The sequence below is a fragment of the Dendrobates tinctorius genome, unplaced genomic scaffold, assembly GCF_039654945.1.
Source record: "Dendrobates tinctorius isolate UK_male_01 unplaced genomic scaffold, ASM3965494v1 ptg000641l, whole genome shotgun sequence".
Lineage (NCBI taxonomy): Eukaryota > Metazoa > Chordata > Amphibia > Anura > Dendrobatidae > Dendrobates > Dendrobates tinctorius.
The window spans coordinates 154034-174273 of NW_027362293.1; the positions used below are offsets into that span (position 1 = coordinate 154034).

General features: G+C 43.0%; 1 protein-coding gene across 1 annotated transcript in view; it reads left to right on the forward strand.

The window, feature by feature from the left end:
* The window catches only part of LOC141079253 (uncharacterized), a 97190-nt gene that overhangs the window by 38468 nt on the left and 38482 nt on the right, over positions 1-20240 (forward strand). The window contains 1 exon segment of the mRNA XM_073565295.1: positions 6229-7634. Coding sequence (XP_073421396.1) covers positions 6229-7634 — 1406 coding nt within the window.

Genomic DNA, 20240 nt, shown 5'->3' on the forward strand with positions numbered 1-20240 from the left:
AATTTGGCGGGTTCTCCTTTCGCCGTCTTCTTCCTGACTGGAAAAAGCGGGGTATTGCAGGGCGATGTGCAGGGAACGATGACTCCTATAGCCAGGAAGACCTTCAGTTGGTCAGAGACAGCTTGGCTCTGGACGATGGACAGAGGATACTGGGCCTTGCGTGGGTACGGGGTACCTGGCTTGAGTGTAACCCGCACCGGGGCCACTTGAAGTTTCCCTACGTCCTGGGGCCCTTTGGACCACAGATCTTCTAGTACTACGTCCAGCACCTCCTGGGGTAGGCCTGCATTGGTTGTTTGAGGCTCCTGCAGGGCCGCCAGCATGATTGTGTCCTCTTGGGTCAGGGGTGAGGAGAGCGTCACAGTCCCATCTTCCTGGAACACTATGGTTGCCTTCATCTTCTGCAGTAGGTCCGCTCCCAGCAAGTTGAGTGGGCAGGTTTTTGACACCACAAACTGGGACAGAACAGAGTGTCCTGGCTGTGTCCCCACGCTTAGAGGCTTTGTGAGCTGGGAATGTCTGACTTGACCATCGATCCCCACACAGGACACAGCGGATTCTGACAAACAGGCGGGGTCAGGGAGTTCCACATGTCTCATCACACTTCTGGCTGCACCAGTGTCCACAAGAAAAGATCTGACAACGCCATCCACTTTCAGGGAAATTCGGGGTACTGGTCCTACCGGGGGGTGTCTTGCATGGTAGGAGCGTGGTGTCTTGTGGACCTGGCTTGCCCCTGTCCTATGGACAGGGTTCTTCATTGCTTCCTGTTTTCCGTTCCTGGCCTGTTCCTCTGGGCAAAGTCTTGGCTCGTTGGGGTGCTCTGCAGTGGCTCCGGTAATGGCCAAGTTTTCCACAGTTTTCCTGTCTTTGCGTGGTGGCTGCTCTTCCCCGTCAGTGGCCACCATGAGGGGGGTTGTCTTCCGCACTCCTGGCTGAGATTCGATCCCCTTGGTCACTGTGAGTAGGATGTCCATTGCTATTGACTTGTATTCTGGTCTGGCCACTATTAGTGGTTTCCTGATTGGTTCTCTCAGTCCATGCACAAAGGCCTGTGCCAGCATCTGCCTGTGTATCTGGTCATGTATGGTGAAACCCAGGTCCTGGAAGACTTGCATTACTCTGCCATGAAACTTCTCCACTGACTCTGTCTTGTCTTGACTCATGTCCTGCAGGCTGAGGGCCTGTCCAGCCAATCTGACTTTGGCCCATTCTCTGAGCTGGTCTATTAGCTTCAGTCCCGACTCCCAAGCGTGTGCATTCAGTCCGGCTGGAATTTTGAAGTGTTCCTTCATGATGAGCGGAGCTGGCTGCCCCCTGCTGGGTCTGAGTGTGTGACTGGTCATTGTCTGCATCAGTGTCAACTTGGGGATTTTCAGCGTCATCCCCTGAGTGCATGAGTGACACTGGTTGTGCTGTGTGTGGGACGTAAAAGGTCCCCTGTGCTGTTAGAACGGGATACAGTGATACTGGACCGGGATTGGGCGTTGGCCCAGCTGGTACCACTGAACCATGAGAGTGTGAAGAAAGACGAAGTACAGATGAAAGGCGTGAAGAGAGAGTTTTGGAGCGAGAGCCAGAAGGGAGGGAGGAGACGGGAGGGCTTGAGAGAGCAGCGGAGAAAGAGGTGGGGGGGAGTGAGAGACGTGAAGGAGGAAGCGAGGAAAGAGCAGAGGGAGGAAGGGGAGCTGGGCGCTTCCCCTTTCCAGCATCCAGTGCGGGCATGCTGGGACTTGCAGTACTCGCTCCCTGTAGGGAGGGGCGCGGAGCACCACAGGCAGCACAGGTCTCCTTGTACAATGGATTCTGCTGAGAGCAGACCTCACACACCCAGTATTGCCCTTCACCATAGGGTGGAGGTGCAGATGGTTTCATATGTTTTGCAAAGTTGTACACATAAAAATCATTTCCTGGTGTGTCCACATATCTCTCAGTGGCTCCACACCGATGCAGGTCCGCTGCTACTCGGAACCATGCGGTGGCTTCATTTAGCAGGTTGGCATCAACTAATTTTCCCTTTTTCTGTGTTAATATATCCTGCCATTCTGCTGCTTGCAATCTGCCCTTCTGATGGATTTCACATATTGTCATGAGCAGTCTGTAATTTTTAAAAAATTTAACACCTTCCTGCTCATCCACTACTTGGGTGGCAGTTCTTTCTCCGGGAAGTAAAAGAGCCTCCTGCTTGCCCAACTTATTCCCCATGGTAAAAACTTCAAAAACAGGGGATAAGAATAAAAAAAATTGACACGAGGGGAAAAAGAAAAACTCGAAAACAGGGAATCACTCTTTGAGAAAAAAGAATTGAACTGAAAAGACAAAAAGTAAAAACTAAAACAACTGATAAACTGTCACAAGAAAAGTGGAAGAAAAACTCGGAAGAAAAATTAAAAGGGATAAAAAAGGAAAAAGGAAAAATTTTAAAAAGATTTTTAAAAGGACAATAAACCAAAAACTTGATAAGATCAAAACGTATATAAACTGTAGAAGAACCACTCAGAAAAAAAAACCAAAAACCAATACTATGGAAAATAGAGGGAAAAAGGAAAGAAAAAAAACACAAAAGTTGGTAAACCTTGGTAAAACGCTCCAAAAAGGAAATAAAAGTCCAAAAACTAGTACAGCTTCCAACAATAAAAAGTGTTAATGCAGAATGCAGGCACCCAACTTCCTCTTTTTATGCCTGCGTCTCTGTAAAATCTGAGAACAATGGAAAACCAAAAAGCAGACTATGACTACTGTAATATACTCAAAATGACAATGATCCAGCTTTCCTGAAATTTCTCATACGGCAGTAACAAAAACCACTACCAAAAATGCAAGATAAAATTATGCAAACAGCAGAGTGTAAAACAAAATGTGACAATCTGGAAAATATGTATATCAGGGACACACCCTACAGGCGAAAAGAGGAAGTGCAAAAAAGGCTTTAGACTTTCCAGTCCCGGGTCTACATGGAAAGCAAACGGCACATCATGGGGTAGCAAACACTGAGACGTCCGTCGAGAGAGATCGAAAGCCCTTGTTTTGCGACTCGTATGTGAAACAGCTGCTGGTAACCGATAACTGCCAACCACACTGGGTGCACTGCGCTGGTGACCCGGGAATGATAACACGCTGTACTGCATGTCCTGCCTGGCTCATCGGTATCAGTAATGTGATAACTCCCACAATGTTGCCACCACCTGATACCCGGGCCGGCTTCTCCTGTCCTTTCCTGTGACCAGGTGTGTTGGTGGCAACCTGTCAAATGGTTTAGCCTGCAATATCTCCCCTAAGCTAACACCACCGCGTGGCCTGGCGTGGGCGCTGTTGTCCCTTCCTGTGCATGGGTGTTTGTTGTGATAGCTTGATGTGAGATTTGCCTTGTGATAACTCTGTAAGGCCCCACCACCTGTCCCTGGGCAAGGCTTCTCCTGTCCTCCCCCTGTGTCCAGGTATATTTGTGAGGACCTATCTGAGTGGGTCAAACTCCCCTGTTATCGGTCTCCCATCAACCACAAACACAAATCTGTCACAATTTTCCACCAACTCTCTCACCCGGATCTTAGACACACAGGACCACAGCAGACACTTAGCTTATCCCAGGGTTTAGATAAGGGTGCACTTTTTACACTCTACCTGGGATACGGTGGTGACCACACCTGACCGGCTAGGGGTACAGAGCCGGGCTGGACACGGGACATTCAGGCAAGATGACAGAATTTCCTTACCTTATTTATGGAGCTGCAGCCTCCGTCCCGTGGGCCAGGCCCGTAACGGCACCCCCGTCTTTCCGGTCAGCTGGGTCCCCGTGCGTTTCGTCCACAGCCACACGTTGGGTGCCAGATTGTTGTAGAAATTTATATGGGTAGATTTACCCCTGTGCGTACTGTGGCCTGCCCAAATTAGACAGTCTTATTGAGCGCTCAACTGGAAGAAAAGAACTGTACACAGAGACAGCAATCGATTCTTTCAATGCTCTGTAGCTTTATTAAGCATACCTATATTTATGGATACATGCAGGAAAGGGAGGTTGTTGTGAGTTCATTTTCCCCTTCGTCACTGGGGTCTGGTGAACTCCCTATTCTGGTGAAAGAAGGTAGTGAGCCTGATTATCAGGCACCTGAGTCTAATGAGGATGACTGGCTGAGTGGAGTCACAGACTGGATATAAGGCTGCCGACGCCCTTCTGCCCTGCGGGTGATTTCTCTGTGGACTTCTAGGACACCAGTCTGATTCCTGCTCCCTAAAGCTAAGTTTTCTGTTTTGGCTGTTAGCCTTTTTGTTTTGTTTTTTGTTTTCCTTGCTTTTCAGTATTCTGCCATCCCCTGCTGGGGTGAGCTGAATCTCCTTTTGCCTGTAGCTCTGTCTTCAGTATATTCCTGAGTGCTAATAATAATCTATTCACCGCACACTCAGAGGAGTTTAATGCAAACAAGTGTTCATTTTATTATGTACAAAACATGTCATGTGGGAGCCAAAAAAGAACATATAGCACCAGGTAGAAGCGATATAGATATTACGACGTTTCGGCTCAGTCCGAGCCTTTATCAGTTTATCGCTGAGTCCGGTTTCAAATCTTTGAGTAAAGAGGAGAAGAACTCCCAAGTGAAAGAGGTATGGCTATAGCTGTGGTGCTTTAGAGCGGTGCTCCCGCGCCTGGCTGCAGCGCCGCTCTAAAGCACCACAGCTATAGCCATCTCTCTTTCACTTGGGAGTTCTTCTCCTCTTTACTCAAAGATTTGAAACCGGACTCAGCGATAAACTGATAAAGGCTCGGACTGAGCCGAAACGTCGTAATATCTATATCGCTTCTACCTGGTGCTATATGTTCTTTTTTGGCTCCCACATGTTTTGTACATAATAAAATGAACACTTGTTTGCATTAAACTCCTCTGAGTGTGCGGTGAATAGATTATTATTGGTAATAGGACCTACTGGTCCGTTACACCTGCACCTCACTACTAGGACGTGTGTGCACGCTAACTCTTTAGTTATTCCTGAGTGCTGACATAGCTTTTTGAAGCCTAGCATCTTCAGGGCCTTTTTCACTGTCAGTTTGTTGGCTCTTATTTTCATAGGGTTTTTCACGGATTGCAGACAGCAGCCTTCCTGTCCTTTTCTATCAAGTTAGCTTTGGCCCCTCTTTGCTCAGTCTATCTTTCTGTCTGTGTTAGTATTTTCATCTTGCTTCACCATCATTATATGTTGGGGGCTGCCTGCTGCTTTGGGGTCTGCTCTGGGGCAGTTTAGATTTCCCCTTTCTTTCTTTAGGCCTATTTAATTCTCCAGCTGTGATCGAGGGGTCTAGGGCATCGTAGGAACCCCCCACGGCTACTGCTAGTTGTGTTGATAGGTTCAGTGGTCTGCAATCCGATAGCTGCCAACTTCTCTGGTTTTCTGGACTTAGCTAGCATTTCTGTTTTTGCCTCCTACGGTGACTCAATCATAACAGGAGGTTATCTGATTAACATAAAGGCTGAACTTCTAGTTTAATTGGTCAGTTTGCATACATGAACATATATGGAAGAGTTTACCAAAAAAGCGGATTCTAGCAATATAATTTGCGGCCTATTGTTTTTACAGTGTCAGCATGTTCTGGTATCGGCTGGCACATCTGGCCTTACTTCCCCATTTCCTATGTCTGCTAGATATTTCTCAAGTTGTTTGTCCAGACAGGTTTCATGGGGTCAGGTCAGCTGCAGTAACTAGTAAAAAAGTTCAAGACAGCTATGATTATATCTCTAAGCGAGCATATATGAATATAGAGTGTATATGTGGAGTTTATATGGCGTATATAGCATGCAAGTGAGATCTATATGAAATATACATATATATTCCCATAACACTAACAGTAACCCTAACAGTAACCCAAACTTTAGCCTAACACTAACCCTAACTATAACATTAACTGTAGCCTGGCTTATCTGGTTTTCCATTGACAGATGATGGACCTGAGTGAGGACTTGTTTTTTGTGAGATGAGAATTGGTATTATTTTCGCCTACATAACATTGATTGATTTCTTTTTATTCAATATTTGGGAGGCAGAATGAACAAACAGTTGAACACCACACACTACTGGTTCATCAAACAAGGTTTTCTATTAGACTGTGAACTGTCATTGTCTTGGTAAATAATTAGTTTTTTACATAGCTTGCCATTGTTATGGACAGTTTAAGTTGAAATATTCAAAAATATAAAACTCAAGGATATTTTATTAAAAAAATGTTTTTTATCTTAGCAGATGACTGTACCAGGAGATCAGAGGGACAGCTGACATCTTCAATTTTTAAATCTGATGATCTTGAGATCCTACAAGATACAACTGAAGTGATTGCTGTTACTCCAGATATATCATCATCTATTTACAGCAAAGATCTGTCTGATCCTATGAAACAGGTCCCACCTTCTGTTTCATTACTGACTACTAAGGAAAATCAAAGTCACAAAAGAGGCATTAAAAAACAAACTGGTCCTAAAGCAAAGAAGTCATTTTCATGTTCAGATTGTGGGAAATGTTTTAACAAGAAATCTCATTTTGTTACACACCAGAGAACTCACACAGGGGAGAAGCCTTTTTCCTGTTCAGAATGTGGGAAATGTTTTATAAATACATCAAATCTTATTGCACATCAGAGAACTCACTCAGGGGAGAAGCCTTTTTCATGTTCAGAATGTGGGAAATGTTTTAGCTGGAAAAAACTATTGGTTAATCACCATAGAATTCACACAGGGGAGAAGCCTTTTTCCTGTTCAGAATGTGGGAAATGTTTTACAGATACTGCAAATCTTATTGCACATCAGAGAACTCACACAGGGAAGAAGCCTTTTTCATGTTCAGAATGTGGTAGATGTTTTAGCTGGAAAAAACTATTGGTTAATCACCATAGAATTCACACAGGGGAGAAGCCTTTTTCCTGTTCAGAATGTGGGAAATGTTTTATAAATACATCAAATCTTATTGCACATCAGAGAACTCACACAGGGAAGAAGCCTTTTTCATGTTCAGAATGTGGTAAATGTTTTAGCTGGAAAAAACTATTGGTTAATCACCATAGAATTCACACAGGGGAAAAGCTTTTTTCCTGTTCAGAATGTGGGAAATGTTTTAACCAGAAAGGGAATCTTGATGAACACAAAAGAACCCACACAGGAGAGAAGCTTTTTTCATGTTCAGAATGTGGGAAATGTTTTATTCAGAATTCAAGTCTTGTTACACATGAGAAAATTCACACAGCAGAGAAGCCATGTTCAGAATGTGGGAAATGTTTTACCTGGAAATCACAATTGGTTAATCACCATAGAACTCACACAGGGGAGAAGCCTTTTTCCTGTTCAGAATGTGGGAAATGTTTTAACTGTAAATCACAATTGGTTAATCACCATAGAACTCACACAGGGGAGAAGCCTTTTTCCTGTTCAGAATGTGGAAAATGTTTTAACCAGAAATCAGATTTGGTTAATCACCATAGAACTCACACAGGGGAGAAGCCTTTTTCCTGTTTAGAATGTGGGAAATGTTTTAACTGGAAATCAGATTTGGTTAATCACCATAGAACTCACACAGGGAAGAAGCCTTTTTCCTGTTCAGAATGTGGGAAATGTTTTAACTGGAGATTCTGGCTTGGCTTTTATCCTAAGTCATGTAACTAGGCTCGTTAAAGGGTCAACATTGACTTTTAGGATTGCTACCTCCAATAGGTGGCACTAGAGTTCTAGTCCTCTTCCTCTCTGAAGAGACAATTTGCATAATTAGCATATTTCACAGAGGAGCATTGCGGCTTTAAGTCTCCTCACCTCGACATGCTTAGCATGTCATTCTCCGCAAGGAGAAATGATACTTCTTGGATATCGGTCAGACGCCTCTCTCACAGCCAAACCAGATCTTCTCCCACTTTGCACTGATGAGGGGCAGTACCCCGAAACACAGTGTCTGCAAATGGAGATTCTGGCTTGGCTTTTATCCTAAGTCATGTAACTAGGCTCGTTAAAGGGTCAACATTGACTTTTAGGATTGCTACCTCCAATAGGTGGCACTAGAGTTCTAGTCCTCTTCCTCTCTGAAGAGACAATTTGCATAATTAGCATAATATAAATACACATATTTCACACTGCATTAAAATGTACAGCAAAATGTAAATACCAATTGCATACAAATAAAGCAAAACATAATATGCATTAAATCACAGTGGCCTTGTGTTATTATTCCAGTGATGAGATCTACCTGACTACTAAATCATACCTACATCTACGAGAACAAAAAAAAAAGAAAAAACTATTCTGCAGCCTACTTCCACACACTTAGTTGTTTATTATGTGACATCTACACTCTGCAAAGTAAGGTGAGAGGAATTCCACCTCTCCCAAATCTTGTCAAATTTACCTGGGCACCCTCTATTCTGATATAACGTGCGCTCATATGGAATAATCGAGTTTACCAGGCTGATCCAGGACCCGAGAGAGGGAGATGAACTCCTCATCCACCGCAATGCCAATACCTTTCGTGCCATAAATAGTGTCTCTCTTAGGAATATCCCATCATATTGACCCCGTGTCTCCTCATCCCATACTCCAAGTAGACAGACCAGTGGCTCAAGGGGAACAGGAATTTGTACCAGAGACGTCAGTAGTGATGTCACTTCCCTCCAATATTGTGCAACAACCGGACAACACCAAATCATATGAACAAAGTCTGCATCTATTGAATGACATCTCAAACATTAAGATGGGTATCGGCCCATCTTAAAGAGCCAAGTTGGAGTCAAATATGATTGATTTATAATGTATAACTGTATCATCCTGTTTTTAACAGACAGAGATACCTTGATCGATGACTCTAGAATTTCTTCCCACTCCTCTCCCTGTGTATCTGGGATGAGCCTTTCCCACTTCTTCTTAACGGAGTCTATGGTGGATTCTGTCCCTATTGACAACAGATATGTATATAGAGAGGAGATGAGACCCTGGGGGCCCTGTGATTTAAGGATCCATATCAAGGGTAGAGATGAAATAGCATTATCTGTACCTATACATCTCATATGTGATTGAAACGCTGATCTTAGCTGTAAATAATGAAAGAACTGAGACCTCAGGACACTGCGATTAATTTGTAATTGTTCAAAAGAGATCAAAGTTCCACGGTCATACAGATCGCCTATCGTAGAGACACTATATTGAGCCCAAAACTCAGCAGATGGATGTTCAAGTAACGCCGGAAGGTAACCATTATTCCATAGGGGCATCTCAGCTACAATATCCTCAAATCCAACCACCCTCTTGATCTGTTTCCATATTGATCGTGCCAGACGAAGCAGGGGCAGCAGTCGTGAGACATTTGTTTTCCTCATTTCCAAAAATCCCAACGGGCAACTAGTTTGTGCGGCATGAAGTAAATGGTTTTCAGAATTAGGTAGGTGACCGCTGGGCATCCACGTGCTTATGGCTTTGGCCTGCCCAGACAAATAATACAGGAAGAAATCGGGTAGCGCTGCCCCCCTCCCTTATTGGGCCTCTGCAAAGTGGCTAGCTTAAGTTTGGGCCTAGTTTTCCCCCATATAAAAGATGTGATTTGGGAATTCAAATTAGCGAAAAAGGATCTGGGCACCACTACAGCATTATGTTGAAGAAAGTAGCTAAGTTTGGGGAGTAATATCATTTTAATTAAATTAATACGTCCGGCCACAGACAGTGGAAGATTACCTCAAATTTGACTTTAACCATCTCCTGTAGCGGATATATATTAAGGTGCAAATCAAGTTTACTGTCTTTAGAAATATGGACACCCAGGTATTTAAAACTGGTTACAATGGTTAGCAAGGAGAGAGTCTCAAGTCGTGGCTCGGAGCACGGGGGCGGTCCGGTCCGATGGATGCCGCAGCGATTTTTGCCGGCAGTTTTTCCGCCTCTGCCCCGTAACGGATCACTTATGGCCACACTGCGTTCGGCCTCATTCATTCCCTGTGGGAATTGTGAACATGTGCTGCACTTGCGGTTTTGAACTTGCAGTGAAACAAAAAAATCACAGCTCGCAGCGTTGTTTTCCGTTGCTGCAAGTACAGCATTTGCCGGATCTGCCGCGAATGGCAAAAATGGCTGATGTGACAGTAGCCTAAGTCCCTGATGACAGTGTCTGCATTAGTCATACTCATCAATGGGGGGGCAGCACTAAAAGTGCCCAGGGCAGCACAAACTCTAAATACGGCCCTGAGCGGAGGCTCCTGTTTTGGATAATAAGCCAACATGATCACATCTGCTCCAAATGAAAAGAAAATTAGTTTATTACAATGAGAGTTCGTTCACATAACTACATGATATGGTCGAGAACTATCCGATGTCTTATCAGATGGCGCTAGACCCAATATTATACCATGGGGCAGAGCAGATCTGTACTCTGTATCTCATACTAATTCAGCATGAGAAAGAAAATCACAGCCACTGGCCACCTCCTGATGGGCACCATGAAGAATGTGACGTGACCAGATAAAGTCCATCATCACCCTGCACCTTGGTTCAGCCGGACGTGGCTCTTCTCTAGCACATGATGCTCACAAAGGAGTCACAAAAGCATTTTTTTACCAGGCAGATATTCTATATCCTGTTCAAATTGTTTTTATTGAAAATGTCCTAATTATTATACAATCCAGGTAATGACGGTCACAGAGGAGCGCCAGCCGTGCCTTCTCTGGGGAGATCAATGCAGCTCCTGCCGGGTGCCTCCAAAGAGGAAGGAGGTTGCGATGCTGGATGAACCCGGTCAGACGGAGCGCAAAGAGAGGGGAATGTAGATTTAAAATCTTCTTATATTAATCACATTGGACTACATTAATAAAAGAAGATTGTAAATCTACATTCCCCTCTCTTTGCGCTCCGTCCGACCGGGTTCATCCAGCATCGCTAATTATTATACAAGATAGAGTTAAACAAAATAAAGGAAAAAAAAGGGGAAACAAGGGAAAATAAAGGAAAATGGGAGAAGGAACTATCGCAAAGCAACAACAGTTATTCTATCTCTGATACATGTACCAAGAGATACTAAGATCAAGGGTAAGACAATGGAGTTATCATTTCTTTCACATTATCTCACCATTGTGATAATGAAACTATCACATATTATGGAAGCTATGTTCCTTATCAGGGCTGCCAAAAGGAATTTCAGGGCCCCATACTGGCAAAATTTTTGGGCTCCCATGAGACTCCGTCCAGGCTCCACCCCAGTTCTGCCTCCACTCAAGCCCCGCCTACACCCCTCAAACTTTCCACAGTCCCACCACCCACTCTTGGAAAAACTCTTCTGCCCCATCCTCACCAATCACACAGTAACTGTTCCCATGGAACCGTATCATATACATAACCATCAGCTTTTGTTTTGACCAACGGATTTTTTAAGCCTGCCACCACGACAAGGTAGACTCTTCTGGCAGGGCCCTACTCTACTCTAACCTATTAAACGTTTCTTAAAATATCCAATAATCTTATTAGCAATATTTTCTATTTATTTTTCTTTAAGGGAATGTGTCACATACATTTTTTAAAGTAATTGAGATCCTATTGTTATAATCTTTTGTATAATCTGTATTTCTGATTGCAGATTATTGTATGCTGTTTCCTGAACATTTATGGAAGCTGCTCTCTTGCCTGTTTGGAGATATGGATATTGGACATATACATGTGTATGTATATCATAAGACATTATAGGGGACTCTATTTCCTTGGGAGAGTTTTCTATTCATGTTCTCATGTTTAGTTTCATGCAGATGTCATTGTGCAGGAAGGGGGAAGAGGAGAGCTGTGACATTACCTACTGGGAATGGTGGATTCTGTTATCTCTCATTGTAATCCTGCTTGTTATGATAATGAGGTGACTGCTAATAAGGGATCTCTTCTGGAAGTCCCAGTCTATTAGAAAAGTCGTTTCTGTTTATTATTTTATGATATAAGGGGTTACATACTTTAAACTCAATTCTTGCAAAACTTTTTTAACTATGATTAAAAGGATTGGCCATGTTCTGTTTATTGGTCACGAATGTGTTTGAGATGATAGGGCTCTTACTAATATGGCCTTTCTTGAATTACAGCAACAAATATGAAATATGGGAAATAGAAATATAGGCTATGCTGAATTTCTGCACTAAATGCCTTTTAATCATCTCATATAATTGTAGATCGTGAGCCCTCGCGGGCAGGGTCCTCGCTCCTCCTGTGCCAGTCGTGACTTGTATTGTTTAAGATTATTCTACTTGTTTTTATTATGTATACCCCTCCTCACATGTAAAGTGCCATGGAATAAATGGTGCTATAATAATAGTAATAATAATATACTCATTGGTTAATAATAATAACTACCGTAGAGAGTGGACAATGCCCAAAACATAAAAGCTTCATAACACATTCCCACTAAATATTTTGCTAACTAAATCTATTTTCATAAGAGTCATTTAGTTAAATCCTTTGGTCAATTACATGCAAAATTACAGTGCCAATAACAAAAGAGAAAACAAAGAAAACAGACAAAACAAAAACAACACATATAACAATAACATATAACACAATAAAAATAAGGTCATTTTGTGAGACCAGAGAAACATAATATAAAAACAACAAAGAGTATTGCACACAATCTAAGGAACTGAAGCAGGTCCGACCCCCCTCTTTGCTTCTGCTCACCGGGCACCATACACTAGTACGGGCAGTAATGCCCTGATGGCGGCCCTGTCCCTGCCTACATGAAGTATGTAGCTAGTCTACATAGATCATGGGATGTCAGACATCCATTCCTGGCTACCTACAGTTGCCATTTCATCTAAGTACTCAGTCAATCTATATTAAAAGGAAACTGTCACCCCCCCAAGGTCATATATGACCTATTAATATGGGCACACAGGTAATAGGTACTAGTCCTACCTGTATACCTCTTATTAACGGTCTTGTTGTGGAGAAATGTTATATTCTGTCTTTACGTTAATGATTTCTTCCATGCTCCGGGGCATTCTCTGCCTGGAAGAAATCCCTGCCCTCTCTCCTCATTACAATACTGCCCTCCTCCCATCAGCGCCAGTAATAGCCCCAGAATCCTGCGCCTGAGCCATGCACCTTGTCGGCGCGCACACCAGAGATTACTGGAGCGGAAGGCGCCGGTACCTGTGCAGAAGATCCCTGAGTGCAGTACCCATAGAAGGGAGGATGAGATATGTATTTCTGGGGGAGTGCAGGGCGCAGGCATGGGATTCCAGGGCCAAAACTGCCGTGCATGAGAGGGGGTTAGTATTACAATGAAGAGAGAAGGCAGGGATTTCTTCCAGGCAATGCAAGCCCCAGTGCCTGGAAGAACTCATAAACTTAAAAAAAGAATATAACATTTCTCAATAACAAGACCATTACTATGAGGCATACAGGTAGGTCTAGCGTAACATTTCTATTACCTGTATGCCCAAATTAATAGGTCATATACATCTCGGGGGGTGACAGATTACCGTTAAAGCATAAACACACATAGATAAGAATTAATATATATAATATGATGACGACAGCCGTCCAGACCTGCATCCCACCACAAGAAACAGTCCAGAGTAATCCCTGGAGAATGCTATCATCCTCAATGACACAGTGAGGGGCTATGCGCCCCCTTCTGATCTCAGGCTATTTACTCATCTAGGAGTGTCTGCTCAAACTGTTGGGGTGCAGCTGTGGGACCCTATTTTCAGAGATGATGTCCTCCACTCAAGTCTCAAAAAGCTGAAAGGGTCTTCAGGAGAGGTGGGTAGTCGAGCTAGGCTATCAGACGGTCACCTCTGTAGCTGTAGTCATCCTTCCTATGGTACTATTCAGGGGTGGACATGTTATTAGTGCAAATTGTGAAATTGCACACGGGCCAAGAGGTAAGGGGACCCATTTCCACCTCCAAAGCAGATACAATTGTGCATTATGATGAGTTATTGGGCTGATCTTTCGCATAAAGACATAATATATCCACAAGACCATTAATATGAGTCATACAGGTAGGTCTAACGTAACATTTCTATTACCTGTATGCCCATATTAATAGGTCATATACGTCTCAGGGGGTGACAGATTACTTTTAAAGCATAAACACACATATATTAATTCTTATCTATCTAATAGGATGACGACAGCTGTCCAGACCTGCATCCCACCACAAGAAACAGTCCAGAGTAATCCCTGGAGAATGCTATCATCCTCAGTGACACAGTGAGGGGCTATGCGCCCCCTTCTGATCTCAGGCTATTTACTCATTTAGGAGTGTCTGCTCAAACTGTTGGGGTGCAGCTGTGGGACCCTATTTTCAGAGATGATGTCCTCCACCCAAGTCTCAAAAAGCTGAAAGGGTCTTCAGGAGAGGTGGGAAGTCGAGCTAGGCTATCAGACGGTCACCTCTGTAGCTGTGGTTCCATTCAGGGGTGGACAGGGTGGACATGTTATTGGTGCAAATTGTGCAACTGCCCACGGGCCAAGAGGTAAGGGGACCCATTTCCACCTCCAAAGCAGATAAAATTGTGGATTATGATGAGTTATTGGGCTGATCTTTAGCATAAAGACATAATATATCCACAAGACCATTAATATGAGGCATACAGGTAGGTCTAGCATAACATTTCTATTACCTGTATGCCCATATTAATAGGTCATATACGTCTCGGGGGGGAGGGGTGACAGATTACCTTTAAAGCATAAACACACATATATTAATTCTTATCTATCTAATAGGATGACGACAGCATTCCAAACCTGCATCCCACCACAAGAAACAGTCCAGAGTAATCCCTGGAGAATGCTATCATCCTCAGTGACACAGTGAGGGGCTATGCGCCCCCTTCTGATCTCAGGCTATTTACTCATTTAGGAGTGTCTGCTCAAACTGTTGGGGTGCAGCTGTGGGACCCTATTTTCAGAGATGATGTCCTCCACCCAAGTCTCAAAAAGCTGAAAGGGTCTTCAGGAGAGGTGGGTAGTTGAGCTAGGCTATCAGACGGTCACCTCTGTAGCTGTGGTTCCATTCAGGGGTGGACAGTGTTGGACATGTTATTGGTGCAAATTGTGCAACTGCCCACGAGCCAAGAGGTAAGGGGACCCATTTCCACCTCCAAAGCAGATGAAATTGGGCATTATGATGAGTTATTGGGCTGCAAAGGATCCATATATTGTTCATGCACAGTGTCCCTCTTCCGCCTGTGTCTTCCAGTGGCTCCAATATATAATTAATTTCCTGCAGTGAGAATCACATCACATTAATAATTTCCCAGCAATCAAGCTCAACACCATCAATCCTATCACTACCAATACTGTGTGGGCTTTTGAAAAGTTGAGAGTAAATTATGTAACCCAACTCTGATAGACCCCATCCAGAAAAAGGGATTCCATCCCTCCTTGGATATATCCCCAGCTTTTTGCTGCAGCTCGTTTACTTTATCCATTATTGAATCATGTGCATCTTCTAGGAGCAGCATTGCTCACCTATAACAGCGCAAGTGCCCCCTTCACCTGCTAACAGGCAGACAAGCGCCATTGTCTTCTGAAGGGCTACTATCCTCATTAGTGACATCACAAGTAGAAGCTAATGGAGGTGACGCCAACAACCAAAACATTTGGTAGTAGTAGTAGCTTATGGGGGCAAAACTAAGCACCAAAACATTCCGTGAAATGACAAATAAGAGCTAATGTGGGCGGAGCCAAGAACCTCACTTCCATTGAAGTGCATTGCCCAATATACTAGAGATCAAACGCTATGAATCCTCCAATGTGGGGGAAGATCTGACTAGCTTCACTGCATATGGAGCTAATATGTATATACATCGGTGTTGTACAAGGATTTCCCAATATTGGTTGGATTTATATTTTTGATCTGGACTCTATATTACTATATGTCTCAATAACATCCGACAATTACATAGTTATCTTCATGTTACATGTGTTCCCTTTACAGGATATAACTTTAATCTCCCAGATTTGGATGATTCTCTAACAATACATGGCCTAATAATCGAGAAGTCGTCATGTTCCAGTTCTGGCTGAGGGGATTCTCTCAATTATAACTAATCTATGGAGCTGATCAGCAAGAAAGTCAGAAGCCAGAATCATGTGATGGATAATCGGTAGATCGCTGTCATTTCTGGGCTTGTAGATAAATCCCGTCACACCCTATACATCTCCCTTTACTATTGGTGGAAGAGCTGTAATGCTTGGACAGCTCCTAATCTGAGGGGTTCACTAATTATTATGGACCTGCTTGTATTATATAGAATAAAGACTCCATAATGAATAAAAAATACATGAGAAATAGATGATAGAAGAGAACGAAGGACACAACAAGAGACGACATAGAGCCGACTTACCGCTCTCTCCACCGTCTGCAACTGTCAGACGGAATGTTGGCTCTGCAGCTCCATACACAATGTGTGTGATGTCATAAGGCAAGGGGGCGGAGCCAGAAACCTCAACATTCCGTGACATCAGGAGCAGGAGCAGCAGTTATTTACAGAGACCAGAGCAGGCCATACAACCCATTCATTACCATATAAATGAAATTGACTCTAATTATCCATCTTGACCTCTTAAAACTTTCAAAAAATGCCACAATGTCATTATTACCATACATTGTAATTCCGGAGTAGTTTCCACTGATGTGAACAGTGATAAATCAACAATAATAACCCATATATCCCAGTATTACAGAAGATTAGATTATATGGATGGTTGGATGTGGAGGTGGACATGCTACTGTAGGATAAATGGCCAGTAAATAGGGGAGGACACTATAGACAATGTTACTATATACCGGGATTGGGCTATTAATTTTCCCAAGTGGCTATATGAGAGACCATAACATATTAATTACTATTATTATTTTATATTAATAATAATTGTATAACTTAATATTGAGTAGAATTAAATATGCTGACACCCCCTACATACCATGTGAACCCATATACAGCCCCCTTTATACCTCTATATACTGTAAGAGCTCACACCTAGCTTCCTACATACAGTATGAGCCCTTACATAGCCCCTCCACATACATTGTAAGAACCCCCCTAGCCTCTCTATATATAGTATGAGCCCCCACATATCCTCTCTATATTCAATATCAGCCCTCACATAGCGCTTTGTATATAGTATGAGACCAACGCTAACCAAAAAAGGGTACACTAATGTCAATAATAATCCCAAATAGAGTGCAACACCTAGCCTATAAAGTAATGAAGCCAAAAGACACGGAGAAAGAGAAAAGGCAAATAACCCGGTATACACCTCCGTATATAAAAAAGAGAGAAAACCTTTATTTCATCATGGACATGGTAACTTTAAAAACATTTAAAATACACAACAAACCAATAGCCCAAAACTCCCCAAAAGGCCCATAAGCCTTAAATACAACCCATGTAATGGGTGAATGGCAGCCCCCCAGCATATGCAGAAAGAAAATACATGTGTCATACGGTGATAATGATAAATGAACCTATAACTACAAATATAGACAGAATGGGTGATGGTACATGCAGGATGCGACTAATCAACATCATTTCCCATTGCACAGGTATAAACAGTCAAAAAATAGAGACTCCCACATATACCAAAGCATGTATGCAAAGAAGTCACCCTAAAATAGTTGTAACAATACAGATGACGTCAAAAAATGGGCATAACTGACTGAGAATGCTATAATGAAATAAAAGTATGATCACCCAAAATGAGAAAGCCAGACACTGACATGGGGGCGGCAAGAAGTCCCGAGGGGGACAAGAAGGGAGAGTGGGAAGAGGCCCCACGCGTATCGCCGCTTTGTCAGTCAGTTATGACTAAATCCAGTAACTGCTGACTACTGGTGACAGATACATAAGAAAAGAAGGAAGCGCATCACAGAAGAATATAAAATTCAAGTCACTTTTATTCCATCCAGGTTAAAAATTAGAACATTCATGGTACAAGATTATTTTACGACTAAGGTCTTCAGCCAGAAACGCGTCAGAATGAACATGTTTTTAATCTTGTACCATGGATGTTCTAATATTTAATCTGGAAGGAATAACTACTTGAATTCACATTCTGCTCTGCCCTCCAGTTCTTTAGAAGGAACGTGAAGCAATTTGACAGCCTTTTAGGCAGATAGGTCCAAGTTGCCATCTCCTAGTCTGTGGTTGGGCTAGCTCTGCCCCGTCGGCACCACTAGGGACTGCGGTGCCAAGAGATCTATTCTGTACAAGAACCGTCAGGGTCAGTTGCAGCTATTTAGTGTATAACCTATTTTCCCAAGTGAGTTACCACACAGGCATAACACCCCGATTTGCCTGAGCGACTTGTGAAGGAACGCCTCGTGTGCGCACATTTCCACAAGACAGCTACAGCTGCCGCTGATCTAGCAGTGCTTCAGCAGCTCTTGCAAGTGCCAGTTCACACACTGGTGTGTGACGTGACCATACTCTGGAACCCCACATTACATATGTTGGCAAGTGTTTGTGAGCAGCAGAGGGCAGTAGTTGAATACGAGCTACAACATGCCGGTCAGTATTCCGATCAGTCTCCGCACATAACTACTGACAAGTTGGCATTACCAATTACCATCGATTACCAATATACAACACTACAGAGAGAGGTTGAGCTTTGTCCTGGGTAACTGTATCCCTGTAGAGACTTGTTAATAACACTATTATTTAGTCCTCTATCTCTTAAATCTGTGTAGTTATATCCTGTAAGTGAATGGTCACTGATACATTGTCTCTAAATCTGGATAATTGTATCCCATTGGCCAGATAAATACCTTATATTCCAGTACCTGGGAAATTGTATCCCAGTAGTGATAGCTCTACTGCTTTATACAGTATACCTATCCTGCTGGCTAATGGTCTGGCTAAATTTATCCCTCTACTATCAGCAACTATTGTATTTCTAATTGCACTTTAATCTTATTATTATATAATTTTTCAATAAAGGTTATATTTTAGTAGACTTTAGTTAGGGTTTATTTGCTGTCTCAGATTTTCCCTCTCCCCATATTGTATACACATACATCTCTTCCTTGCCCCCCAAGCTGTGTATTCAAATCTTCCCCAACCCCATTACAATAAATTGTCAGTTTCTTCAGTTCCATTGGAGCACTTAGCACCGATGCTGTTTGCGCCTCTGAGGCGCCGTCAAATGACGTCAACAGGGTGATCACATGACTTGATCACGCTGCTGACATCGCCATATCCCGGTGGTCAGGGCTTCAATTGTGCTCAGTCCGTCTGAAAAAATGCAAGTACAATTGATCACTGGGATCCGGCGCACTTCATCTTCTCTGAGCTTGACATCCGTCTCAGAGAACAGCCGACTCATAGTCTGCCTGGCCCATAATGCAACCTCCGGGAAATCTCCTCGGACCGCCGGATGAGGCGGCTCAACAGTGTTCCCTTGCCAGCTGAACCGGGGGCAGATACCCCTCCTGCCCTCCCCTAGACATGCCTCTGGGTTAAGGCTAAATACCTGAAGCAGTTGCTGTTTTCTATAAAATTTATAAAAAGCAGTACATTATAGTAATGCATTATTTGCAGTATATTTTTTACTTTTTCGTTATATTTGTGTTTTTTGCTTTTTGTTTTCTATGCCCTAAAACTGTCTATTATCATTGAAAACCATTATTAATGTGAAAAAAAAGATACACTTTTGTTTAACAAAACGTTCTCGAACGGAAACTCGAACAGCCGAATTTTAATCAAAGTGTTGTAGTTCGACGAACGGATCTAACACCGCCCAAAACAGCTAGAATTTGAACTTGGCCAACAGTTGCACTCAAACACCACTCATCTGTAATCAGGAGGCAGACTCGGACGGTCTCAGGCACAGTATGGATTCAACAAGATTGCAGAAAGTTGAGAAAGGGTACAGTATCTCCGGATAACAGGTATATATAGCAGAGTTTAAACATTTTAATCTCCGTGTTTATTTCCGGAGTACGACAAAGACACTCACAGCCTCAGTATGGATTAGACAACAATCTAAAAAGTAGAAAAAAGGACCGTGTTTTTTTCTTTGAATGCCTCTTTTTTCTCCTGTAAACTCTATGTTGATGCCTTTGCCCAAAAAGCTCTACTTTTCTCTCATCTGACCAGAGAACATTCTTCCAAAACGTTTTAGGCTTTTTCAGGTAAGTTTTGGCAAACTCCAGCCTGGCTTTTTTATGTCTCGGGGTAAGAAGTGGGGTCTTTCTGGGTCTCCTACCATACAGTCCCTTTTCATTCAGACACCGACGGATAGTACGGGTTGACA